This window comes from Semicossyphus pulcher, unplaced genomic scaffold (assembly GCF_022749685.1).
Source record: "Semicossyphus pulcher isolate SPU_LCO1_2020_fin unplaced genomic scaffold, fSemPul1.0.p SCAF_17, whole genome shotgun sequence".
Classification (NCBI taxonomy): domain Eukaryota; kingdom Metazoa; phylum Chordata; class Actinopteri; order Labriformes; family Labridae; genus Semicossyphus; species Semicossyphus pulcher.
In genome coordinates this window covers 27,016,189-27,043,366 of record NW_027211681.1, presented here as the reverse complement: position 1 = coordinate 27,043,366, position 27,178 = coordinate 27,016,189, and the positions used below count along the sequence as shown (strand labels likewise).

Sequence of the window (27,178 nt, the reverse complement as noted above, 5' to 3'; positions counted from 1 at the left end):
CATGATCGGAGAAATGAAGGAAAAAAGAGGCCGTGAAGAGCCCTCACTTAATTTAATTAAAACCATCATGCAGGAAGTGAGACTGGAAACGCTCTAACAGATTAAAACAAGAAAACTTGAAGGAACAAACGCGTCGCTGTGGTTTAAGTTTCTGTTCTGTATCATCAATATTTCAACACTTAAACGTTCTACCTTCGTTTTCCAGCTGGCACAGACGATTAAAACGAGGGTCAGCAGCCTCTTAATGCCCTGGCATGTAAAGATGAACCGCTCAGGGAGATTACAACACAGGAGGCAGATTATCTCCGGCCGTTCATTACACCAACACATTTCACTTATCACACCTCCTCCTGCCGCCCTGAACCTCCTTTAATAACCGTTATTTATCTGATAAAAGTAGCGAGGAAATAAGAGGAAAAGTGACTTACCCAAAGAGATTAAAACAGCGCAAAGCGGTGGCAGACCAGCCTGATGCCGCTTGGGAAGCACTTGCTGATGGTAACAAAAATATTACCCTGTCACCGGAGGTATGCTGTTCCCCTTCCACCCCATGTATGGACGCACTTAAGACTATATATAGCTTTTACCCCCAAATTTTGCTCTCATTCTGCACTTTGGAGATGAAGGGTGTGCATCTGTACTGTGCTTTTTTATTGAGTTAAATAGAGGTTTGTTTTTTTCACTGCATTAAGTACATTTAAGGATATTTCTGCAGCTTCAGGTGGAAGGTTAAAGGCTTCTGGAGGCTGGATTTCTAAAGTGAAATACGACAGTGACTCATGTTAGAAGTCTTTAAATCAATCCTAAAATGGCCAGCCTTCCTATGATTGACAGGAGGAGCTTTTCCAACGAGGTTAATCTCACCTTTAGATTTCACAAATGCTCATTCAGCCAACAACCACAAAGACAATTCAAGATCATGTACAGGCAAATCCAACGCTGAAGCCTTGTGAGACCTTTTTAGGTTTCTGGAGACAGCCTGTCCTCCTTGGCTCGACACTTGTGGGCAGCAGTCAGTCTATTTATATCAGCCAGTCCTCAGATACGGCGATACCCACCATTCTTACTGTACAGCTATTTTTACTCGCACAAGTCGATTCAAACATCAGACTGAAGCTACAAAGAGAAAAACCCCGGAGTGAGAGAAACTCTGATGTGATTGAAAACATCAAAGTGAACTCAGAAGAGGAAGCAGGCCTCCAGTTTATTGCCCTGCAGTTGTTCCCATGCGGTGAAAATGTCACCTCCCCATCTCTGCTCTGAAAACTCTGACCTGCAGCTTTTCTCACATTTACAGGATGTTCTTAAGAAAAGACAAAACTCTTTAAAGCCTCAACATGTGTCTCACATGTTCCCAGAAACAGCCCCAAAGTTTTAAAGGGACTCAAAAACATTCTGGCGCCTCCCAGTGGAAGTTACCAGAAAGACATTGGAGCACACAAATGCACCTACAACTAGAGGTCTTCACGGGTCCACCGGAACACGAGGACCCTGTTCAGGTCCACGTTTTATGAGAGCAACCGTCTCCGGGTCAGGACTCCTTCTATAATGCCAGGTTCTGGGTCTGTTCAACATTAGGTGTAATACCCAAGTGGATCTGACCGTGATTACAAAGCGCAGCTCATGATGAAAGAGAAAGTGCAAGCAAAGTGCAGCTTTGGCCACAAGGTGGCACTAATGAGCTGGCAGAGCGAGTGCTCCTGCTGGAGGTGAAGGGTCAGATCACAGGTCAGACACGGACAACACGGATGACAGCGAACAAGAAATGCTAACACTAGCAGCAGCGGCAAAAAGTAATTGTTATCATCGTTCAAAAGGACAAATAGTCAAAGTTATCTTTATTATGCTACATGCAACAGAACGGCAGTGCTGCGTCTAAGTGAGTCGCACATTTGTCATACGTCTGCGTGACTTGACTCGGGACTTGACTTGTCTTAACTAAGGACTCAACTCGACTTGCCCAAGAAAAATGACTCGAGACTTGCTTGAGACTTGAGTAAAGATGACTTCCCTTGATGAAGAGAATTAGTGGGAGAGCTTTAAGGATGATAGGGTCGCCACAGAGTCTTTAGTGGATCTGAAAAGGCCACCCTCAAAGCAAACAAGGCAACCGTAGACAGTACTGTTCTACATTCACTGTGATGTTATTCTCTGTTAAATGCTGCCCCCTGGTGACTATTTACTTGAAGTTTTTGTGGATATATCAACCAGGCCTTGGCCCTCATGGTTTTTAAGATAATAATATTAAACAACATTTTAACTGTTCCTCACAAAAAGGTTTGCACGGTGCTTTGGAGCAGCAGACAAGGATTAAATCAAATCTAAGACTAGAAAGTAAAACTGTAAATTATCTGTAATGCATTGAGGTAAAACTAAAGTTAAATTATTTATTTGATTCATTAGTTTATTTTTTCAGGGACGATGCAAAAGACATCGTGGCAGGTTACAGAAACACGAGACAGGTTTCCAGCCAAGGCTAATTTAACTCCTGTCCCTGGTTCGGTCAGAACAAGTCATCTTTGGATAGAGAACACAATGAAGCTGCATTCATGATTACAAATGACAAAAATACACATCAAACATTTTAAAAGTGACAGATACAGAATGTGTGCATGTGCAAAGTGTCGGTTTGATTTTTCAGCCATTAGGATGAAATACAAACTCTTCAGGGATTTTAGCTTTACCTAATTGTTGGAGATGTTAACATTTGTATATTTTTATGATTTTACATTTATTTCTTGTTATTTCATTTAGGAAGTTATAAGAAGCTTGAGACTATTTGTTTTATTGATATATGAGTATTTATTTAGGCACCGGGTGACGTGTACATACATGGGCAGGTAGGATAGGATGGGCGGGCACCGGGAAGGTTTGTTTTACCGGGACACGCCAGGAAAACACCAGATTGTTTGATTGTGAGTAAAGTTGTTAAAAATAAAGAAAACTTTGAAATGTGTTTGATCCTGCGTACGATCCACTCCCCCCCGCGCCACAGCGGCTGGTTTGATTCTGAGTTTTGTTTTTTGTTTATTGACACGAACAAATCGCCAACGCACTCGTATTCTAATGAGGAGGAGAAAAACATTCCAACAAGTTAAAGTGACATTTTTTTCCACTTTACATTCTGATGAGCTAAAATTAAACTTCATACAGACACTTTAAAGGAAATGTTCTTTGTGTATAATGTATAATTTCAAAGGTTTGAGAACTACAAACTTAACCCCATGTGCACTGGGAGGAAGACGACACGTGGTCAGTCATTGTTGCCTTACCCTTTGATCCATGCAGGGATTTCTAACACATAAACTCTCTCAGGTTTGTTCACCACAGCAGAACGTTCTCACCTAGAAGCTCACAAATCATAACGACTAACAACGTGTAACAGAAGGGAATGGGATGTTTTATTATCATCATGAATAAAGCTACCAAAACATAAAGTTGCAGCATCACCTCTGTAATCTAAAAACCAAACATTAGGAGCGTTTACTCATGATGCTTTACTTTATCCTTCTCTCTCCACTTCGTCCTGTGTGTGTGAGAGAGAGGGCAGGTCTGCTGCAGGACTCCAGCCCCCGTCCTCTCCCTGGCCCCTGCACACAGCATGTTTGGAGTGGGAATAAAAGAGATTATTGGAGCATGATAATATGAGGAGCAGCAAGTTGCACAAGTTTGAGGGGCCTCGTCGCTGCAGAGGAACACTCACTTCTTCAGCGTGATTCTCTCTCTCTCAGACCGTCTGAGGGCAAGCAGCTGCTTCATTCTAACATTTATGATACATACTTTTGCTTTAATATCGGTGACCCCTTGACCTTTTCTTTCACACTGTCATGCCAAAACATCTCTAACAACACTTTGGCTGTGAAAAAACATCAGGAGAAACTATTGGCCTGATTCCCGCAGAATGTGTTTAACTCTCTCTCTGACCTCTCTCTCTAGATTACACACCGATCAGCCAAAACATTATGACCACCTGCCTAATGTTGTGTTGGTCCCCTTTTACCGCCAATCAGCCCTGACCCGTCGAGGCATGGACTCCACTCGACCTCTGAAGGTGTGCTCAGGTATCCGGCCCCTAGACGTTAGCAGCAGATCCTTTAACTCCTGTAAGTTGCGAGGTGGGGCCTCCATGGATCAGATTGTTTGTCCAGCACATCCCACAGACGCTCCACTGGATCGAGATCTGGGGAATCTGGAGGCAGAGTCAACACCTTGAACTCGTTGTGTTCCTCAAACCATTCCTGAATGTTAGCAGTGTGTCAGGGCGCATTATCCTGCTGCCATTAGGGAATACTGTTTCCATGAAGGGGTGTACTTGGTCTGCAACAATGTTCAGGTAGGTGGTACGTATCAAAGTAACATCCACATGAATCAGGACCCGAGGTTTTCCAGCAGAACATCGCCCAAAGCATCACACTGCCTCCGCCGGCTCGCCTTCTTCCCATAGTGCATCCTGGTGCCCTGTCTTCCCCAGGTAAAAGACGCTCACGCACCCGGCCATCCACATGATGTAAAAGAAAAACGTGATTCATCAGACCAGGCCGCCGTCTTCCATCGCTCCACGGTCCAGTTCCTTTGTAGGTGCTTTCGGTGGTGGACAAGGGTCAGCATGGACCGCTCTGCGGCTACGCAGCTCCATACGCAACAAACTGTGATGCTCTGTGTTCTGAACATTGACTGTATAAAAAGATGGACATGACAGCTCCCTCAAAGTGAAGCCAAACCCTCTCTGTCGCCCCCTGCTGACTGGCTGCAGTATAGCTCATAAAGCCCGCCTCCTCCATGTTAACAGATGGGACATGAGTCAAACTATAAAATCTAAATACACGTCAAACATGGTTTCTGTCATTATAGTTAGTTCTTATCATGCTGATTTATGACCAAGTGTTCATTTTTCCTGACAAGTTTACTTTTAATTATTTATTTGATGCTGTAAAAAATGATGATTGACAGCTCTGTTGACCAATACGGCTCCTGCAGCCAGTCTGTTCCAGATTAGTGGAGCAGGGGAGGATTGGGGAGAGGAGATGTAACTAACAGTAACCATATCTCTGAAGATCTGGAGACGCGTCGTCCATCTTTATACACAGTCGTTGGTTCTGACACCTTTCTATCAGAACCAGCATTAACTTCTTCAGCACTTCTGTCGGATCGGACCACACAGGCCAGCCTTCACTCCCAACGTGCATCAATGACTTCTCCGCTTTTCCTTCCTTGGACCACTTGTGGCAGGCACTGACCTCTGCAGAGCGGGGGCACCCCACAGGGTGCAGGTTTGGAGATGCCCTGACACAGTCGTCTTGCCATCACAAGTTGGCCCTTGTCGAAGTCGCTCACATCCTTACGCTCGCCCATTTTTCCTGCTTAATCAGCTTCGAGGACAAAATGTTCCCTTGTTGCCTAACATGTCCCACCCACCGACAGGTGTCATAGTAACCAGATGAGCAATGTTACTCACTCGACCTGTCTGTGGTCATAATGTTATCAATGTGTATGATCAGTTATTGCACAAAAAGCCTATTGAGTCGATTGCTAAGAAATGTACGGAGCACATTCAGCCTGAGCATGATTCAATCTATTTAGTACCAACTTTGCAGAGACGAGGGTTCATTAGGTCTGTGTGTCAGCAGTCTAAGTCAGTAGGGACACTGAGTCAACTGCTTATGTGAAGGTCGCTGCAGAAGGTCACCCTGAAGCAGCCATGACACCAGGCAGGACATTCTGCCTGAGAGGGGAGTGAGTGAATGCGCAGCCCTCCCTCCTCTCTGCCTCCCTTTGGAGCAGCTCTATCGGGGCTCAGAGAGGGGAAAGACACTTTTCATTCACTAACTGGCCGGCAGAAGATGGGACAGAGGAGGAGAAGGAGGAGGGGGAACGTGGGCAGGATGAAGGGGAATAAAGGGGGGAAGTCCTAAATCAGAGCTGTTCATGAGGGGGGGAAGAGGCACGTCAGAGTCTTTGCACGTCATTGAGTCAGCAGACACGGCTCTCTTTACGCAGAGCGTGGTGACGTGACCGAGCTGCAGGGGGGGAGAGAGGAGGGGTCGTCTCTGACTGTGTAAAGCAATGCTGAGATTTGTTGCATCAGGCTCCATCAGCAATTCAGTGACGCGATTCAGTGCACGTGCTGCTCCTAATAAAGAAGACATTTTCCATAGTGCATTGAATCAAAATAACAGCTTAACTGAGAGGCTGGAGGCTTGTTGCTCACTGACCTCTGGCTGTTTTCTTATCGTTCTTACAGGATCAAACAGCACAACAGCTTTACAGTCAACATCGCCTAAACCACCACAAATAAAAGGGTTTGTTAGCTGCTTCATAAGAAATAATAGTCCTGCAGTTATTCGGTTTTGTTATCTGGTGTACAAAAGGTAAAAAAGCTCTGCACAAAGACTCACCTTTACAAAACAGGGACTGCTGATTTTATTGATCACCTTTTAAACGTCACAAAAGAGGCCACTGATCTAAGTTTCAGTCTCGGGGCACAGAGCTCTACCTGCTGTCTAATCGGTCACTCATTTACACCTGGAGTTTACACAGAGTGAATGCTACCTGCAGAACAGAAAGTCACCTGCACATAGGGCTCAGAAGGCGAGCACTTACTAGAACTATGGAGGTACAAAAGTTCTGTTGAATCAGCGCTTTGTCTGTTTGTATAAACAAATAAAATGCATGTGTAAATACTTCGTGGTGATGTTCACTTTTAGGCATATATTTTAAATATCTGCACTGCAGCTCTCGCTCCTTTTCTTACGTCTACTTTTAGCATATCTCTTGTTTTCCATCCATCCATCATCTTTACCACTCAACCCTTTCAGTGTCGCAAGGGGCTGGGGTGACGGACTGACACATAGAGACAGACAACCTTTCACGCTCACGCTCACACCTACGGGAAATTTTAGAGTCACCAGTGAACCTTTGGACTGTGGGAGGAAGCCGGAGCACCCGGAGGGAACCCACGCATGCACGGGGAGAACATGCAGACTCCACACAGAAAGGTCCACTACGTCTGAACCGGGAACCTTCTAGCTGTGAGGCGACAGCGCTAACCACCGTGCAGCCCCGTCTTTTGTTGTTTATTGGTGTTTTTAATTTGTTTTATAGTAGTAGTTGTTAAAGATCATTGTTTTTAAAGGTCATTCTAATGTGTTTCTGTATGTAGAGCCCTTTGCACTGACTCTGTGTACAGGGCCATATTTCTGTCATGTGCACCTAAAGGATCTTTTAACACTGCACATATTTTAGCAGCTTTCTTGAGCTCGACGGCAGATTTTAGTTTCTTTCTTTTAAAATGTTTTTGTCCTGAACACAATGAAAACAATGCCAGCGTTAGTATTAAGAATGCAACAGGAAAAGGAGACTGAGAATTCCTTTTTGCTTGAGCAAATTTTGTGCTGATTGGATTTTGGTTTAAGAGCTTAATGATTAAGTTTCTTTCATTTTTAGTTTGAGTAGAGAAGAAGGGTATATTTGTTTTTTGTCTGAGCATCGCTCACTCAGATTTTTAATGCTCTTAATGACACGTGAAGCTGTAACTCAAACCTTTGCTGGTCATCCAAGCCAGAGAAGTCTCCACACTAAAGTTGTGTGTGGATTCTCCTTGGCCACAGCTACAGCGTGATTTAGGGGCTTGTCTGGGATTTGAACTCTTTTATTGAATTGTTCAAAACATCCAGGTATACAAACTACAAAGTCTAATAAAGAAAATATGAAACCTTTCCCTTTCCCGACCCTCTCTCATTTTCATCCTCCCAATCCGTCCCACCCCGGCAGGCTGCAACTGTCAACAAGCCACTAAAGTCATGACACTGATGAAGGAAGAGACACAAAGGTTCATTACAAGAAAGAAACAAATAAATACATAAAACAGGAAAGCATCATACGCACAGCTAAACATATTAATCCACACAGTGTTGCATTCCTGCATAAAGGGAGCCCTCATTTAATAAGATATAAAGGCAGTCCACGTTTTACTAAACTCAGCCTTTTTAAAAGGGAACATGTAAGCTATTCTAGTTTCACATGGAACATGACATCTCTCAGCCACCTGGCACGGGAAGGGGGTTTATGATCTTTCCAGCTGAGCGGGATAAGACGGCGAGCTAGCAAATGCAACAACATTAGAACATTTTTCTTGACCAGTTAGCATTCCCTTGATCGAGGAACTCTTACGTGACAGCAGTTTGTAAAGGTAAGAAGACCGAGTGTGATCTCTTTCTTTTGTTGTGTTTTTCTTTTTCATATTTAGTGTAAACACAGAAAACCAACCGAGAATCTCCTGATAACAAGGACAAAAACAGCAAAGATTGCTTTCAGACATACTAAAATCTACAGTACATATGAGAAAGGAAAGGCACACGTACATGTGACATATCCACCGTTAGTTTAAAGTCTTTTGTGTGAGTTTACAACATTTTACTTCTTATCAATTTGAACAATGAAGCTCCGTGCTCAATCGTCCACAGCAGGAGGTTTGGATAGTGTGAATATTTGCATTACATGCTGAAACGAAAGTTCATCAGCATATCTGTGGGTAGCGTGCTGTGCTGAATTTGGCACCAGTTGCTGAGGGAGGGGAGATAAGAGACTGTCGGTCACGAGCCTCATGAGTGGAGCTGCTGGGAGATGGTTGGATGCTGCAGCTTGTATCTGATGCCCTTTTCGCCTGTAGCTGATGCTGATTGTGATGCAGCAGGAAGAGGGATGATGACATCACCGTGTGGTTGCCCTGCCCTTCTGCACGTACACTTCTGGGTGCTGTGGCAACGTGCGCGACGTGCCGGCCGGCTGGGGGAAGTCTGTGGCTGTGTGTGCTGCTGGAAGGAGAGCGGCAGGTTATCATGCAGATGCAGCTTCTCCCTCTCTCTCTCTCTCTCTCTCTCTCACACTCCCCTGCTGCTGTAGGAGAAGCCCCCTCCTCCGCTCATCGACCCCTCCCCTTCTTCCTCTCCTTCACGTCCTCAGCCCAGCCAATCAGAGCCCTTAGTGGGGGCAGGGCATAGCAGAAACCACCATTCCAGTGCGGAGCTGCTGCATCTCCCCAGGGCTAACAGGAGGCTAGCAGCTCAGAGGGAGGAGACAAGCTCAGACCCAGCCTCTGTGTGTGTTTGTGTGTTCAAGTGTGTGTGTGTGAGGCTGCGAGTGTGTGCCTGTCGCAGACGAGCAGGCAGGAACACTGCTGCACTCTTGTTTCACCACACTTTTTCCCTTTAACCTTGCCTTGCCACGGCTGCCGAGCTCCAGCTTTGCGTCCTCCTTTACTTCAGGATAAAGAGGGATCAGCGAGGGGGGACAGGAGCGAACACACACACACCGGGCAGCTTTTCCTTTCCTTCCTCTTTTACTCTCTAACCTCCTCGTAGTCGCTGCTGACAGCTCCAGGCGGGCGGACGTGCAGTCAGGATGATAGCGGCTCAGCTTCTGGCCTACTACTTCACTGAGTTGAAGGATGATCAACTCAAGAAGGTGAGTGAAAGCAGCTTTAACCTGCCACAGAGGTCTCTTTGTGTGCGAGTTGTGTAATGTGACAGCAGCCATGGACGCCGGGTAACGGTAGCTGCATGTCAGCGTGAGCCTGAGGGGCGTTTCAGGCTGGGAGAGGAGGATGCAGGGTTTGGGAAGTAGAGGAAGAGGAGGCCATGATGAAATGTAATTTCTGTTTTAGTTTGTTTCGGGGGTTAGGAGTGTTTGACACGGATGTCCTTGAGAGGGGCTGTGGTCATGGTGATGGTGGGGATGGGCTGAACACAGAGAAAGACCCTCATTAGTGAGTGTTTCCGGAGCGTCACAGGTGTCTGTGAGGAGCAGTTGGGAAAAGTCGTGAGCTCTACAATCTCCTCCCTCCCTGGCAGCTTTCCCCGCTCTCTGTCCTTCCTCTCTATCACTCTCTCTGTCTCCTGTTTACTCATTCTCTCATTACTTCCGGCAAAGACAACACAAACTCATTAGCAGAACACATTCGCACCATCAGAGCTGGAATAAAAAGCCTCGGGTCATGCACAGAAACTGACTTTGGGTTGAGTGTAAATCAGCGGCTGGATGGGATGACAGACCGGCGAGATGTTCCCAGAGGAGGGAGCAGAGGGGGAGATGTAGGAAGAGGAGTGGGAGATTCATGATGTCATGCGTGATGTCACGGTGCAGTAGATGCACGTGCCTCTGCTGTAGTAGGTTAGTAGTAGTTACAACCGTCTCTAAGGAGGGAGAAATCTTTGAATGGATGAAAGTTTGATTTGACTACGACACTCCCGACCGGATTTATGAATGTAGTCGTCATAAATTACGTCCTGTTGGTTGTAGAAAAAAGGAAGCAAAAAGCAGAGTCAACTTTTTAAACTCTGGTTGTCCTCTGAAAAAGCTCAGGCAGTGTTCCAACAATTTATGTAAAAGTTTTAAGGAAATTCAGGGTCAATGTAAACGAACGAATATTTTTGATGATATTTGCATGATGTGATGGTGCAGCCATAAATGAGATGGCATCCTGTGTTGTAAAAGTGCACCAGGCATCTTGGGTTGAAATATTCAACCCATGGTGGGAATATTTCGGGGATGAATTCTTGAAAGGTCGGCAGTCACTCGGCCCGTGGGGACTTGGCTGGGAACTGGAGTTTGGCTGGTTCAAATACAGCATGGACCAGTCAGGACAGAGTGTGGACTGGAAGCTGGACGGGTTCCAGTTAACCTCTTAAGTCCGGTAAAGACGGCACACCTAACCGGTCTCCTTTCGCTCTGACATCTCTCCATACATTGATGCATGTTGGTGCGTGTTTGCTTCTCAGAACTGTGTGCAAAACTGAATACGCCTCTAAGCAATTTTATAGCTTCAATTAGATGTTTCAAGAAGCATGTACCGACTTTATGTGATGCATTTTTTATGCATTTAAAGGAACCATGACTCATCAAACCACCTTGACATAAAAGTTGATATCTACAGACGGGAATAGAACGAGGACTAATTTATCTCCTGTGATTTCCTGGAAATCACGCCGCACTGTATGTAACACTCTGCAATGTTACTGTCCTTCACGTTGCTGTACGCTGACTGAGAGGCTAATAATAGTAAAGCCACACAGACAAGCATGATGAGACACAAATGTGAGGAACGTGTTTCATGGCACAGCGGAGGTTTGTGAGCAGTGATTATGTAACAACAACAATGAGAGTCCTGGGTAATTTCCCCTTAAACAACATTCCATTAATTAGCTGCATTAAAGGGCAAGTTGTGTATTTTAAACCTGGGTCCTTATTTAAAACATATTTGGGGTCAAAATGACTTATAGACACGAAAGGTTTAGCTCCAGTAGACTGCTCCAGCAAATCTACTGGCTTCCACCAGACTCCTTTGACAAAAACAGTAATTTTACTTTGCAGAGCGTGGGAGTTACTCGTCTTTCACTGCCTCAATCCATTAATTTGTTTGTCTTACTGAGTGATTTTATCGCTTTAGATGGTTAGTTCGGATCCTGAACAATATTTATGTAACAAACAGAAGACAAAAGAACAAAACCGATCAAGGCAGTGCACACATGTGCTGTGAGGTAAAATTACTGTTTTTGTCAATGGAGTCTGGTGGGTTCGAAGAAAGTGATGAACCAGCTGTTTTTGGATTAAAAAAAAGGATCTTCCTCTGTAACAAAAAGGTCACTAAGGACACTTTGAATAACAATCTGAGCTTTGAACTTTTAGAGGACGAACTTTAATTGCATGTATTTGCACGAAAGGATTTTGTTGCAGCAGGCTGAAGCTGCCTCCTGGAGCAATTTCAAAACATTTTCGTCACTTATACCCCTTGAATATTTTAAAATAGGTCCAAGCTATTTTAAAGAAACTGATTATTGTGTTGCTGTATTGAAATTATCACAATAATTGTGCGACGTTTAGCACGTTTCTGCAGCAGTGTTTTGGTTCAGGGGGTTTACGTGTCCTCGTTCAGGCTCCAGCTCTCTCTATATGTGTCACTTTGAGTTAATGGAATCAATATGTTGACTTTTATCTATTACTTAGCCTCAGCACCCAATCTCACAACAGGCCTCTAATGCAATTAGTTTAATTAGGTCTTACACGAACGGAGGGGTCCTTGCATTGGAAAATAATGAGGGCAAACAGGGTTGGGTCTACTATTTTCATTATCAGTAAATTAACAGTGCAAACAAACCAAAGGAAAAAGATATAGCCAGTATTTAAATGGTCATTTTTTTGAAGTTACGTTAGATTAAAGTTGGTTTAAGACTTAGTTAGGCTCATTTTGTAAGTGCGTTCATGTTTACTTGGACAATCTGTATCTCTCACCTCAGCATCTCCAACTGTCTCATTTTTTCTGCAAATTTGCCGTATGTTGTAAAAACATTTATCATGATTGCATGATGTGAATCCTCCCTGACACCGCCTGTTTCCTGTGCCTGCTTCTTCAGATCGACAAGTACCTGTACTCCATGCGTTTCTCGGACGAGACCCTGAAGGACGTCATGAACCGGTTCCGCAGGGAGATAGAGAACGGGCTGAGCCGGGACACCAACCCCACCGCCACCGTCAAGATGCTGCCCACCTTCGTCAGGTCCATCCCTGACGGATCAGGTACAGAAAACATCGTCAGAGATCATTGTAAGAACTCAACAGCTGTGTCTCAATTCAGAGTCTGCATCCTTCAAAGGAGGCGTCATTCACAGTCTGCGTAGAGGCTGAGGTCGAAGTGAAATGAGACGGTCTGGTCCACGGAGGATTTCCTGTTTGTGTCACCAGCTGTTCCTGCCTTTACCCTTGTGTCACCAAACGCGGCTCCTGTTGCCTAGCAACAGGTAGCTAGTGGGCTAACTAGCTAACATAAAGGAACGTTACTTAACCTTTTTCATTTTAAAGCTAATTTTTTTTTCAAGTCCACTTTTGTTTTCTAAACATTTGTATCGCTAGCTTTTCAATTGAGTAGACATTTAAAGTGTATTTCTCAGCCGCTTGAGGGTCGGCCATCTTGGTTTACTGTAATTGGCGTACAATGAATCTCGGGATACATTGGGCTGTAAAGGATGCACCCGATGGATCCTTCGTGGCCCGGGACGCATTTGTCGGCTGCATCTCAAGGAGCTTTCGAAAAGGGACAGCCTTCGAAAAAAATACGTTCTTCGAAGGATGCAGCCCCTGGATTGGGACACAGCTAATGTGTGTGTTTAAAGATCCAGATCCAGACCTTCTTAAGTGCCAAAGACCCCTCACAGTTTCAAGAACTTCTTCTCGGTTCTTGCTGCCCAAAAGAATCTGTCAAGACCAAAATGTGTATAAGGCCTGCTTTGTTTAGGCTGCACTTACACAATCGCATCACTTACTTGTTCACTTGTGTGGCTGCAACAAGACAAAGCTGCCAGAAGGGCTCAGATATTTGCTGTTGACGGTAACCTCTTGCTATGTCAAACTTGCTATGTTGTAGCTTGTCAAAGTTTGTATTTTATCAGAGAGCATGAAACACATCTGGACTGTATCGACATGTATGAACACGTCACAGCTAAGATCCCACTCAGCCTCTTTTACACATTGTCAGTACAGATAAACTTAAACTATGGACTTTTAATGGGACTAAAATTATTTATCATTATGATGGTAAACAGGAAAACAGGCCAGTTCACTCCTGATCAATTTGGGCCTTTAAAACATGCCAATCGTGAACTTCGGGGGGGTTTTAGGAGATACTTTAAAGCACAAATAAGGGAGAGTAGCTTTAAAAATAACTTGTGTCAACAAACTTGCTCTATTCTACCAGGTATTGATTAGAGGTCATGGAGACCTGTTTGAAATAGTGAGCTGTAAGTTAAATATTAGTTAAATATTGAATTACCATGACATTCCTCAGCTTTAGTTCCTCGTGTCCTTAACTAAACTGTGAAGTGTCCTTTAGCAGAATTAGACCTCTTATTGGGTAAATGATGTTTAGAAATGACAAAAAGAAAATGAAAGTTGAATTTCTTTGTTGTAAATGCTTTAAATTATTTCATTATACATTTGTAGACTTATTTCAGTGTTTACGTTTAAAACATTGAATTGACCTGGTCCTAATGAGATGAAATGAATAATTAGGGCATAAAGAACGGAAAAACAAACTTATAACCACACTGTTTTGAGAAAATGTCAAAGTTTGTAACCTTATTTATTATCTATAAGAGCTCATTTTGCCTTTTAAAATGAATATCGACCTTTTATTGTCAGTTTATATCGCAAAAACTGTTAAATTGTCATTGAGGAAACAACGACAAATAAGAAAGAAGCAACATCATGAGGGTAAAGAATAGAATATAACCCTACAGTAATGGAGCTTATAGAAGACTACCGTCCATCTTCACTGTAAGCGTGTTAAAGCTCCACCTGATGCATCCTGTTTCTATCTGTCTGTAAACAATGTGCTGATGTGGTCAAACCGTCCGGCCTGCTCTGTGACATAAGCCTCTTTGTGTTGTGCTCTGGTTTTGGCCTCACTCCATCACTATTGTTTCAGCTCCGAGGCCAAACAGTCCAACACTCTCTGTGCTCACCTCCTAACCTGCAACCGAGTCTGTCAGAGGAACAACCTCGTGTCGGTTTTAGTGATCTGAATTCAACGAGACAATTTAATGAACTGACTCGCAAAAACACATTAAACATTCATGAGTCTGAGGAGATCTGCTGTTATTGCCAGGCAGTAATAGCACCCTGAATGTGTTATATTAGGACGGTGCCAAGTCTTTCAGCTGAAATTAAGATTGGTAACGTGATAGAAAACATTTTATTCCTGTTGGTGATATTCTGAATAAGCTGCAGGTTATTTAACTCGCCATAAGATAAAGGGTCTGACATTATTTCAGCACCCTCCACTAAAAGCTCTGGTTGAAATAAACATAATATATTTAAAAGATAAATATATATCAAAGTTGGGATGATACATTTCAAAATAAAAGCCATGAAGGCGCTGGTATAAAAAAGTAATGTTAAAAATGACCAGAGATGTGGACTTGGACTCGAGTCGACTCGAGTCACTGTTTTAATGACTTGACTTGAGGCATGATGACTTGGATGACTTGAATGTTTGAATGCTATCAGGTATGTACGCAGCACAAACTGGGAATCATGATTGGACGACTCAAAAAGCTCCCTGTACGTGATTGTCATGATTGGATGGCTGGTTGTCAGTCAAACTCTTCGCTATGGCAACATGCAACATCAAAGCCCCCAAAGAGAAGCCTCATCAGTCGTACTCATTACTCCTCAATACGCTCTCAGAGCAGACCATCATCATGGCTGCGTCTGTGCCAAGATAACACAGATACAATTCACTGTCATACTTTTTGAACAGGTTATATAAACTGGCCAATAATATCATTATTAGACGGGCTGCTAACACCTTGTGTTTTCTCTTTATAAAGACCGGATACTACAGGTAAGAGTGCTGGATCTGGGGTGGAAAAAAAGTGCCTTGACTCGGGACTTGACTTGCCTTAACTAAGGACTCGACTTGACTTGACTTGACTTGACTCGCCCAAGAAAAAATGACTCGAGACTTGCTTGAGACTTGGACCAAATGACTTGAGACTCGGTCACAACACTGAAGATGACCAAAGAAGTATACATTTTAGGTGACTCAAAGACACTTAGTTAAAAAGGTCATGGATGCCAAACACAGTAAAAACATAAAACACAGCAGTGATCATACGTTAAAGCCAGAACTGATAAAGCAGGTTAAATAGGTAATGTAAACATGGTGCAGTTTTAAACATGTTTATAAGAGATATAAAGAGAAAATAAAAGCATATTACAGCCTGGAAATGACCATGTAATGTTTTTAAAGTATGAGTTATGGTAAGAAAAGTCAACAGGGAACAACATGAGCCCTTCTTACATTGTGTTTCCACAACAGCACCTTAACAAAGCTCCGCCCTCACGCTGCCTTTGACATTTTAAAGATGTTCTTTTTTGCCTTTGTTGGATAAGACAGCTGAAGAGAGAGGGGGAAATGTGGGGAGGAGAGAGTGGGCGAATCCAGACTTTTTGGACTGGGGTGGCCCAACTGGGGCACCGACTTATTCTAACAGGAAAAGCATTTATTAACCCTTTCTATCGCCTCTGTTACACTTCTGTTACTACCTGCGATGCTGTCTCAGATGCGGCACGACTTTTACATTAAAGACAACGTGTAATAATCCTGGCTTGAACTGGCAGTGAGAAAAGGAGCTCCGTGCTTTCATTCCATAATGCTTAATGTGGGACAGGAGAAGCTACACGCAGCAACCAAAAAAAGCCTCGTCACCTTTAGACAAAGCAGGAGTATTTTAACGTGCTAAATGTCCTCAGAGAAACCAAACCAATCACACCTAACACAAGCTTTTCTGTTAAGCTCACTGGGCCTGTGTGCAGCTGAGCGCTGCCTGTCCCTGTTAGTAAACAGCGCCTGCACACAGAAATAACATCAAGTGCCTGTCAGACACCCTGCGACCCGAACAAGGCCGGCGGGGAGGGACAGGCCCCGCTGCCCCTCTCCTGCCTCCTCTCACGTTATAAATAGCATCAAGTTGCAACAACTACAGGAGTTCAGCGGGATCAGCAAAGGGCAGAGTTGAAGCCGAGAGCAGAAACCGAATAACACGATGGGATAACTTTCCCTCCACCATATTTCAGTAGTAGTTTATCCCAGTCAGCCCATCAGGGCAGACGTTCTTCGTGTCTCTGTGTGAAAATGAGGAAATGAAATCATATCTAAGCTCTAATTCTGACAGTTCACAGTAACCTTGGCTGCATAACAAGACGAGTTCACCTGACTATCTCTCTTCTGCCTGACAAAACCAGAACTCATTCATCGAGTTCCTTTTTTAATCTAAAATTTCAGTTTGGAAACTCACTCCTGCATGACGTCTTGCATGTGCATGAATAGGAATGTGTGGCTCTTTAATTGGAAGACACCAATGAAAACAACTTTATTAAATAAAGCAGAGAGGCAATTAAAGGTTGCACTTAAATTGCCGGAAAGATGTTACCAAAAAAGGGCGTTAAATTAATAAACCGAGAAAACCATTTGTGTGTTTCAGACGACGGAGTTTGCTCAGTTGTCACCGGCTGATAACTGGCTGGTCAAATGTAAACAGTGACAGATGCTGTTTAAAGCTCATAAAAAAGCCGAATGGACCCGACTTAAGACCTCTTTTTTGTAATAGGTGACATTTTACGGAATCAGAATCAGCCACCTTCCTAATTTGAAAACCTAAATCCAAAACTTCCCCACTTAATGCTTCTTTAATCCATCAAACACAGGAACAATTCATGTCAATATTTCAGCCAAGTAGTCTGGAGTCTGTGATTGCCAACAGGCTGATGCAATCACCTGCAAAAAGATATGTCTATTGAATATATCTCCTGCCCATTCAAAAGCTCAGTCAGACATTTCAGACAACAATAGGCAAGGGGAAATATTTGGCTTGGTTATGCAAGGCCATGAGAAGGTCCTCAACCAAAAAACGCAGAATAGGTCGTCTGTGCAACGGCTTTTTAAGACCGGTATTTTTATTAACTATTTGGTAGCAGCTTCTAGTGGGTGTAGTAATCATGGCAGGAGCAAAGGTGGAAGTAAAAGAGAAAAAATGTCTCTTAGGGATGCTGTTCCACAGCAATGGATAAGTAAAACAAACACAGGTGAGCAACGTTCAAATCCTGTGTGGAACTAAAGTCAGTGTGGACTTCTAATTAGTTACTTGCAGAACGACTTAGGGTGTTTTCACGTTAGGTACGATCACGGTACGATTAGTAATTTCGTTCTGTACCTGAGTACATTTGCAGTAGGACTCCGAGGCAGAAGGTGGCAGTAATGCACCTCAAAAACAAGAAGAAGAAGAAGAAGGAGTATCATGTAACATTCTTTATGTTGTCGTGTAGAAAAGCATGTGAATCGCATGATCCCAAACCCAGACAGTGGAGCCGACCTTCGCTCTATGCCTGCTATTATTCATATTTTGGAGAAAATCTCAAGAGCGACCCGCTCACCTACATTCCTACGGTATCAGCCCTGGCCGTGCAGTTCAGAGGATGAGATCGTCAGCGCTGCGTGCATACGCAGATTTCGAGACATTATAAAAAGCAGTCCACTTCTGTGGTTTGGTACGGTTAGCTTTCACACCTGATGCGTACCGTACCTGAGTACACATGAACCAGACCTTTTCAAGTGGACCCGGGCACAGAACAACGAGCTCCGGGCCCGGGTCCATAATTCGAAAGCCTACTCCGCCACTGTTGTTGACAAAGTTGAGAGTTGTAGTCCCGCCCCTTCTTGATTTTGATTCGTCGGTGAGGGAGAAGTGACATTGACGAGCGTGTTGATGGTCCAAAAGTTGAACTATTTTCAACACACCGAGGGCATTTTTGCGCAGAGGACGCTGAGCTGCATTGGCTTTGTATAGAAAATAGTATCGTTAGTGGTCACAGGCTCTTAAGTTGAATATTTAAATAATTCAAAAATACGAAAGTTTACTAAATGAACCAGGGTGTGTAATTGGATCAGAACCAGAAACTTTGTTCTTAGTCTAAAAAGGTACTGTTGGTGCCTAAACCTAAACAAAATGCAACCATTTCACAACGTCAACCACATGTCATCAAGCGTGTAACCTGACTCAAGTCTTTCATTTAAAGTAACTCGTGTACTTAAAGCCAAAAAGTAATCTTGTTTTCTAGAATTATCCGAGTACGTTTGGTAGATAAACCAAAGAGCAACACTTTCACAACATTAACCAACTGCTCTGCGCGTTTCTCCGGTATGAACGAGAAGGCTTGAGGACGTGTTGCCATCTAATTTAGGAAACGCTCCTGTGTGTCGTATAAAAGGGTAGGGTGTTAATAAATGACCTTTGTGGTCGTATAGGTTGGAGGACATGTTGAAGACTTCATTCAGTGGTTCAGTCTAACTTTAACATTGCAACCAAATTCAGGCTGTTCCCCACAAGGAACTTAGGCTTTAGCAGCCAGTGAAGTTCCACTACAGATGTGAGGGTTCTGACAAGTTTAACATAAAGACAGTTAAGACAGTTTGGAACAGCAAATGTTTTAACCCAAAGGACAAGTTTACCTTTGGAAGAGCAAGTAGACACTTTATGGGATCTTTATGCACAAATGAATCAGAAAATACAACATGCATATAAATCAAGATGTAGCACGACGGCTAACACGTACTGGCACTGAGGTTGTAGCGGGACAGGGACGATAAAATGGACACATGCTCTGCAGCAAATCAGCAACACGTCTATATGTCAGGCCGGCCACTTCTCATTCCAGGCAGGTCAAAGGGATTAACAACGCAAAGCAGCAAACACTGCAGTCAGGGTGGCACTAAATGAAGAACATTGTTTTGTCGGGACGCTGGATGTTCTTTTCTTGTAACTGAAAGGTCACAGGTCCGACCCGTGCAGCAGTACATGCACATGCACAAACTATCATGTGTTGCAGTGCAGTGTCCTTTCGCAGGAAACTTAATCCTTCTCCATTCTTTCATTGTAACTCACTGAGATCAGGGTCAGATAAAACACCTTGAAGCTACATTCATCTACTGAACTTAAAAGTGACAGCTCTTCTTACATTCACTTACAAATTATTAGCATTTGTAGCACCAGGTAAACCCCGTAGTTTCAAAATAACGGTAAAAACATTCAACATCTAAGTTTGTTTTTGGAATAAACTGAACCAACTGTGAGGATACATTTACGCTTTGGCTTCTTGCCTGGATTGAAACTCTATCTCTGCACCTGCCTGCTGGCTCGGTGCACATAATAGGTAGTAGCTGAAGTGCATCTTGAAATAAGGTCATCTTGTTTGTTTGAGTGTATTCTTTGTCTTCACAAGCACTTCCCTTTCCAGGCTTTTATTGTCTGCTTCAGGTTGTAGTCGTTTCTACCAACCTTACTCATAAGTTTGTTCTATTAAACAAGTATCGGAGAACTTGATTGAACACACTGCCATGATATGCATCCAAATAAATGCATGTTAAGAGTAAGCAAATAGAACTTGTCGAAGTATTAAGTTAGATGCAATGCTGATGCAGTAAAAATAAGATATCATTGATCATAAACTTGTGCTGGGAGTGCAGAAAAAAGTGTAAATATTAGTGGTTTACTTTCCTGCAAATGATATCACACTGTATGCAGTGAACGCCCAATTAACTGGATTAAAATGGCAATGAAGTATCTAACATTGTTCTTGCAGCCAACCACAGTAAGTGCTCCGTGGTGCAAAGCTTGTTTTCCTTTTTAACTCAAGGATGACGAGCAATGTCTCCACTGAGCTTTAACAGAGAATCAAGGATTAATAAAATCTTCAGATTAGTTTTTGGCTCCTAAAGAGACGTCCCACTTAATCCAAAACATAAAACTTCACTTTTCATTTTTATCGCGGGTCGCGGTGGCAGCAGGCAAAGCAAGTTAGCCCTGACATCCCTCTCCCTAGCAACATTTTCCAGCTCCTCCTGGGGGATCCCGAGGCGTTTCCAGGCCAGGTGGGATATATAATCCCTCCAGTGAGCTCTGGGTCTGCCCCAGGGCCTCCTTCCAGTTGGACGTGCTCGGAAAACCTCGAAAGGGAGGCGCCCAGGAGGCATCCTAACCAGATGCACAAACTACCTCAACTGGCTCCTTTCGATGCGAAGGAGTAGCCGGATGTCTGAGCTCCTTACCCTCTCTCTAAGACCCTGCGGAGGACACTCATTTTAGCCGCTTGTATCCACAATCTCATTCTTTCCGTCACTACCCAAAGCTCACGAGCACAGGTGGGGGTTGGAACGTAGATCGCCTGGTAAACTGAAAGCTTTGCCGTACAGGTCAGCTCCTTGTTCACCACGACGGTCGGGTACAACGTCCTGCTGATGCTGCATTGATCCGTCTGTCGTCTCATGACCCATTTTACCCTCACTCATGAAATTTGATCACAAAACTCTGTTTAAACGCTTTAGGTAATAATTCCAAAAATAAAATGTCATGCTTGTTAAATGTGGATGTTTTCTAAATTCCTTTAACAAAGCTAATGCTAATCTGACGGTCACTAGAGGCCAGTTTGTTAGCTTAAACGTTGGCGCCATCTGGGTGAGGGTGAGGGTAAGTTTGTAGAATCAATTAGTTCTCCGTTTGCTTCTTAATATGCAAATATAATCGCTCCACCAACAGAAACTCAAACTGCATCAACAGAAAGCCTAAAAGAAGGAGACCGTTTACATTTTGGACTTTCAATCATTCATAAAGTCTAAAAGGGGCTTTTATAAAAAAGATCCTTTTAGAGATTTGTGAGAAGTAGCAGCATTAAGCTCCAAATCTTGATCAGGATACTGGAGGCAACATACCAGCGTGTCGCTGATGACGTCTTATAGCTGAAACTCATTTGTTCTTTTTGTTTACAATAAATAAGAGCTTCTTTATCAACCCTTTTAAAACCTGTAACCATTCTCTGTACTCTTATTCTGACAGAAAAGGGGGACTTCATCGCTCTGGACCTCGGGGGTTCGAACTTTCGGATCCTGCGAGTCAAAGTGACACAAGACAAGAAGCAGCCGGTTCAGATGGAGAGCCAGGTCTATGAGACCCCTGATGACATCATCAACGGCAGCGGCTCACGGGTGAACACAAATATACATACTGACTGTATTTGAATTTGTACATGTTGTGTTAATCTTTCCTAAAGTCGTCTTGTTATTTTCCGAACAAACTTTGGAACTGCATACCTTAAAAATGCTTAGGCCAATACTTAGCTTAGCATATAGCGCTAACAAATGCACTGCAGGTCCTGCATCTGACACTCAGTTGTTTCCATGCAAAACATCCACTGTTTGTGTTTGCCCTCCACACAGAGCACAGTAAAGGTCGTCTCCAGGGTCAAGAGAGTGTAAAACGACCTCCTCAATAACCCTGAGAATAATGAGGGTGAAGTCAGAAGCCCGGCTGACCTTCGCTGAACTTGTAGAGAACAGCTGGCAGTCGTATCGTAACACGATCACCAAAACATGAGCGACCGTCTGAGGCCGTGTGATTGGTTCAGAGCGCGACTTGCTCAGACTGAGCAAAGACAGATGCTGTTTAATGACATGCTGACGGGACAGCTGGCCAGAAATGTAACGTGCTGTAAGAACAAGTTTGTTAACGAGGAGCTTTGTTTTAAAGGAGGGTGATTTGGTCCAATACAAACATCATAAATAAATCAATCATTGAAACTTAATGAACTTTAGTGTGTTAAAGGAGAAATAAAGCCATATGTTAACCTTTATGGCCAAAGCATTATGTATCTAGTTCATAGACATAAGTCCAGTAGCTATGATACTATGAAAGCAGGGGTTCCCAACCTTTCTGACTACACGGACCAGACAGTAGCAACAACATTTTTGACGGACTTGGGGGAGTTTCGACACGCATGCGCATAAATCACACGCACGGAAATACAGACAGATCGTATCTGTATTTATTCAGTGAGGAGACTTACTGCGGGACAAGCCGACGAGAGTGACGGCGTGATCCATATGAGCCATACTATGATCCTAGCAGTTTATCTGAATTTATAATGTGATCCAGCAGAAGATCCAGTTTTGCTGCTCATACCTGAATCAATAACGTCGCGATCCGTCCGTATTTCTGCTCACAGTTAAAGTATAAACTTCGTCTCCACAGGCTGTCATATGCCCGTATGCTGTGTAGTTCATATATTTCACTGATAAACACAGAGCTTCAGAGGAGCATCAGGCTTCATGATCAAAGTTTCATGGGATGCGAAGCCAGGGTTGCCAGGTCTGCGGTTTTTCCAGTTGAATTGGGCAACTTTTGAAGTGTCTTTAGAGGCGCGAGGCCCTGTGCGGCTGCACACTTCACACAGCCAATTCGACGGTTCTGACTCCGCGAATGTTTGGAATGTCACAGACACCTATTGGGTTTCGCAGCCCAGTGCTGAACAACTTACGGCCCGGTACCGGTCCGCGGAATGGGGGTTGGGAACCCCTGTACTAAAGAATATCCTGCTCATGGTCCGGACCGCTTAAAGAGAGCTTGTTAAATCTGCCTTTTCCTTTTACGCTTGGAGTGACCACATTAAACCCCGGGCCGGATTCACGAAGCATTCTTAGGAAAAAAAATCTTCTTTTGCAATTTTCTTCCAAACTTTAGTATTAAGAAAAAAGTTAAGAAAAATTGATATTCCTGAATAAAGTTATGTTTTTTTCCTAACTTTCATCTTATGTTTCTTCATAAGAAAAAAACTTTGAAATTTAAGAACTTTGCTTTCAAGTTTCTTCACAACTTTAAGATGACTCTACATGTGTCTTAAAATTGTGACAGAGAAAAGGTCAGCCTCTACATTCATTCATTTAAACATATTTTAGACGATCAATTCACTGAATTTCAGTTTTACTCGTTTCACTGACAATAGTTAGCATTTAGTTACATTTATGTAGAATGTTAGCATGTCACTGTTTTTGGTGTACATCTCATATCTACTAAAGCTAAGCTAGCAAATGAGACATTTAAAGAGCCTTTAAGTTTAGCCAATGACTGTCTGAATATTTACCTGTACTTGAAGTTACCTATTTATCATTTTCTTCTATAATGAATCAACGGATGGATAGAATATTAAGTAACACTTTTTAAGACTATTTATTTAGTTTGTACTGCACATATATCTGAACTGAAGAAGCCTTTCAGATGAGAGGTGAAACATATTCAAAAACTTGTCCAGTTGCCTTTTGGATTGAGCTTCGAATTACACAATATATAATATAATAATATCAAACTTTAACACCTTATCAGGACTAGTAACATTCTAATGAAGATATCTGAGAAAGGAAAAGAGAAGAGTAACTCAAACTTTAAAAATGATTTGTTGTTCTAAAACATAAAATGCTCTTCTTTCCGCCTGCAGCTCTTCGACCACGTTGCAGATTGCCTGGGCGACTTCATGGAGAAGCAAAAAATCAAGGATAAAAAGCTCCCTGTCGGATTTACGTTCTCCTTCCCCTGTGCCCAGACCAAACTCGACGAGGTAGACACCTTCACAAATGTGCTGTACGGCTGGAAGATAAAGGGATTACTGTTTCACAATCAACTTATCTGTTATTCTGCCGGTTCATTCTTTTATTTGTTAAGTTTTAAAGCTCTACGTTCTCTGATCTAATCTTGGACGGAGGATGTTTTCAGGTTATAATTTTATATAAAAACTAAACGAGAAAAGATATTTTAGAAATGTGTTGTTGGGAACTGATGCCGTGGTTGGAATAGCAATGAACGGACAGTTTGGATTTGCCAAGCCTGTCTAACTGTAACTTTGTTTGGCCTCATAAAACGTCTTGTTTTACAGGCGGTGTTAGTGACCTGGACAAAGAAGTTTAAAGCCAGCGGTGTAGAAGGCATGGACGTCGTGAAGCTTCTGAACAAGGCCATCAAGAAACGAGGGGTGAGTTAGTGTTTCACACGACACGAACGTTTACTAATCAAAAGGCACATTATAAAGACAAAATTATGTTCCATCAGTGATTGTATACTTTTCAAAATGGCTAAAATTTCCAGTCTGAAAATGTTGATTTAGTTTTAAACATCATGTTGTCTTTCAGGATTACGAGGCAGACATCATGGCGGTGGTGAATGACACAGTCGGCACCATGATGACCTGCGGATTTGATGATCAGCGCTGTGAAGTGGGAATCATTATCGGTAACTACAGAAGAAATAACTTGCGTATTAAATTGGAGGACCGTCTGCTTGTATAATTGATCAGAGCAAAAGACACACTAAGTCTACACATAACCATTAACACAGTTCTACATGTGGGGGCGCCAAAGCTAAACCAACCCCAACCCTGGCTTCATGAGGACGATGCACTCTGTACAGAGAGTCATGCATCCCTGCTTCCTTTCAGGCACAGGAACGAATGCATGCTACATGGAGGAGCTGCGCCACATCGACCTGGTGGAAGGAGACGAGGGTCGGATGTGCATCAACACCGAATGGGGGGCCTTCGGGGACAACGGGTCCCTGGAGGACATCCGCACAGAGTTTGACCGTGAGATCGACAGAGGCTCTATCAACCCAGGAAAGCAGCTGTAAGATATCTTACTTTACATCTTCATCATCTTTCTGATACATTTCCTGCTTAGTTTATAGATCTTTATCTATGGAGAGCAGACTTTAAAAACCCCATTAGGTTCAGGGATTCTCTCTTTAACTCTAGAATATCCACAACTAACAGTTACTGTTCAAAACACTTGAAATGCTGTCAATTTTTATGAAAAACAGACACCGTTTGGTGTCTTGGACGCATTTCTGCAGAAAAACAGGGCACTTTTTGTTCAGAATGATTTGTAGCTGTGCCAGTAAACATGTTTCATCTTGTGAAATGAAGCCTTTATTTCTCTTTGTGGGGGGAAAGAATTACCTGCTTTAGGAGCATGCTGTTTTCACGGTCATTGTTTACACAGTATTCTATGAAAGCTCCGTTCTTCTTCCTAAAGTGCAACTATAACATTCATCCTAGAAAGAAGGTTACAAGCCTTCAAAAGCAGCATCCTGCTAAGCAACAGCAGCATCGATTGTACTTCGTCCAAAAGAAGGCAAACGTAAAACATGATGTATATAAATAGGCTGCTGTGTTCCTTCTCCGCAGGTTTGAAAAGATGGCCAGCGGGATGTACATGGGAGAGCTGGTGCGACTCATCCTGGTGAAGATGGCTAAAGAGGGGCTGCTGTTTGAGGGACGGATAACCCCCGAGCTCCTGACGAAAGGAAAGATCGAGACGAAACATGTTTCTGCCATCGAAAAGTGAGAATGCAAATAAGAAAAATAGGATCTTGTTGTTCTTTTAGGAAAGTGTGTTAGCAGAAAGAATAAAAATAATGCTTTGTGACAGACTTCTAAAGTAATAAGTGGCTTTAAAATCGGCCTTTAAATCATGATCATATGAAAAACCACCTCTTCTTCAGCAGCAGGGATGAGATCCTTAACAACAACAAATATCTGTTGTTTCAGGACTAAAGAAGGTCTGAAGAAATGTATGGAAATCCTGACGAGGCTCGGGGTGGAGCCTTCAGATGAGGACTGCCTGGCCGTGCAGCACGTGTGCACCATCGTATCCTTCCGCTCAGCAAATCTAATCGCTGCAACGCTGGGAGGGATCCTCTCGCGCCTAAAGGAAAACAAGGGAGTCGCACGCCTTCGCACCACTGTGGGCATCGATGGGTCTCTGTACAAGATGCACCCTCAGTGAGTTCTCTTTAAGGAAGCGATGGAGACAAAAGTACAGTGATGCTGCAAACGCCCCTCCATGTTTATTCATATGAAATACAGTTGAAAGACAAGTCACGCCTGTATTAATGGTGTGATAATGATTTCAACTATTAAACTTTGTCCGATTTACTCAGTGCAAGTGTTTACAATTAATTAAAGTTTATAATCAAAGTAAAGCAGCAGAACAATATTTGGAAGCAGTTTCAATTCAATTTATATACTGTACTCCCTTTCTGTATCACAAGAGGATATATTGTGGAATGATCTGTCTCATTAGTAAATCTTCTTCTCTCAGATATTCCCGCCGTCTGCACAAGACCGTGCGCCGCTTGGTCCCCGACTCAGACGTCCGCTTCCTGCTGTCAGAGAGTGGGAGTGCGAAAGGAGCAGCCATGGTGACAGCAGTGGCGTACCGTTTGACGGAGCAGGCGCGCCAGATCCAGCAGACGATGGCGGAGTTCCGGCTGAGCAAAGCGCAGCTGCTGGAGGTGAAGAAACGCATGAGGGTGGAGATCGAGAAGGGCCTCAAGAAGGACAGCCACAAGGAGGCGACTGTCAAAATGCTGCCCACCTTTGTGAGGAGTACACCTGATGGAACAGGTGACTAAAGGGAGCCAGCAATGGAGTTTATGCTATATGATCAAAACCACAATTTGAGGATATGTGCTATCAATATGCTCGTTGTGCTTTCTGGGTTATCTCAGCAAACTGGCGTATCTATTAATAATTACAATTTATGTGTTCATGCAAAAGGCTGAAGTTGACGCTGAATCGAACATGTTTTAATACATTTCATCTGTTAGTGTGTTTACAGTAACATACTTGAGCAGGGGGGTTATACTAGTTCAACACTCCCAGGCTTTCTTTAATAGGCTGGCTCGACAAAGCCTGAAGCACCAGATGACAGAAAGGTGGTTATACGTCACGGAAAAAGGGGCGCATCATTTGACGC

The 27,178-nt window shown here is 43.3% G+C and overlaps 2 protein-coding genes across 3 annotated transcripts in view; one reads left to right on the top strand and one right to left on the bottom strand.

Annotated features, from left to right (window-relative positions):
- The window catches only part of myom2a (myomesin 2a), a 33,893-nt gene extending 33,450 nt beyond the window's left edge, over positions 1-443 (bottom strand). For both annotated transcript variants that reach the window (XM_069665514.1, XM_069665513.1), the window contains exon 1: positions 429-443. The gene's annotated coding sequence lies outside the window, so the exon portion shown is untranslated. The remainder of the gene's footprint in view (positions 1-428) is intronic.
- An 8,671-nt stretch (positions 444-9,114) lies between these two features.
- LOC138595241 (hexokinase-1-like) overlaps positions 9,115-27,178 on the top strand; it is a 29,634-nt gene continuing 11,570 nt past the window's right edge. Inside the window, exons 1-10 of the mRNA XM_069666600.1 lie at positions 9,115-9,462; positions 12,408-12,570; positions 21,438-21,586; positions 23,869-23,988; positions 24,304-24,399; positions 24,557-24,656; positions 24,862-25,045; positions 25,606-25,761; positions 25,969-26,202; positions 26,522-26,826. Coding sequence (XP_069522701.1) covers positions 9,400-9,462; positions 12,408-12,570; positions 21,438-21,586; positions 23,869-23,988; positions 24,304-24,399; positions 24,557-24,656; positions 24,862-25,045; positions 25,606-25,761; positions 25,969-26,202; positions 26,522-26,826 — 1,570 coding nt within the window. The 5' untranslated portion in view covers positions 9,115-9,399. The remainder of the gene's footprint in view (positions 9,463-12,407; positions 12,571-21,437; positions 21,587-23,868; positions 23,989-24,303; positions 24,400-24,556; positions 24,657-24,861; positions 25,046-25,605; positions 25,762-25,968; positions 26,203-26,521; positions 26,827-27,178) is intronic.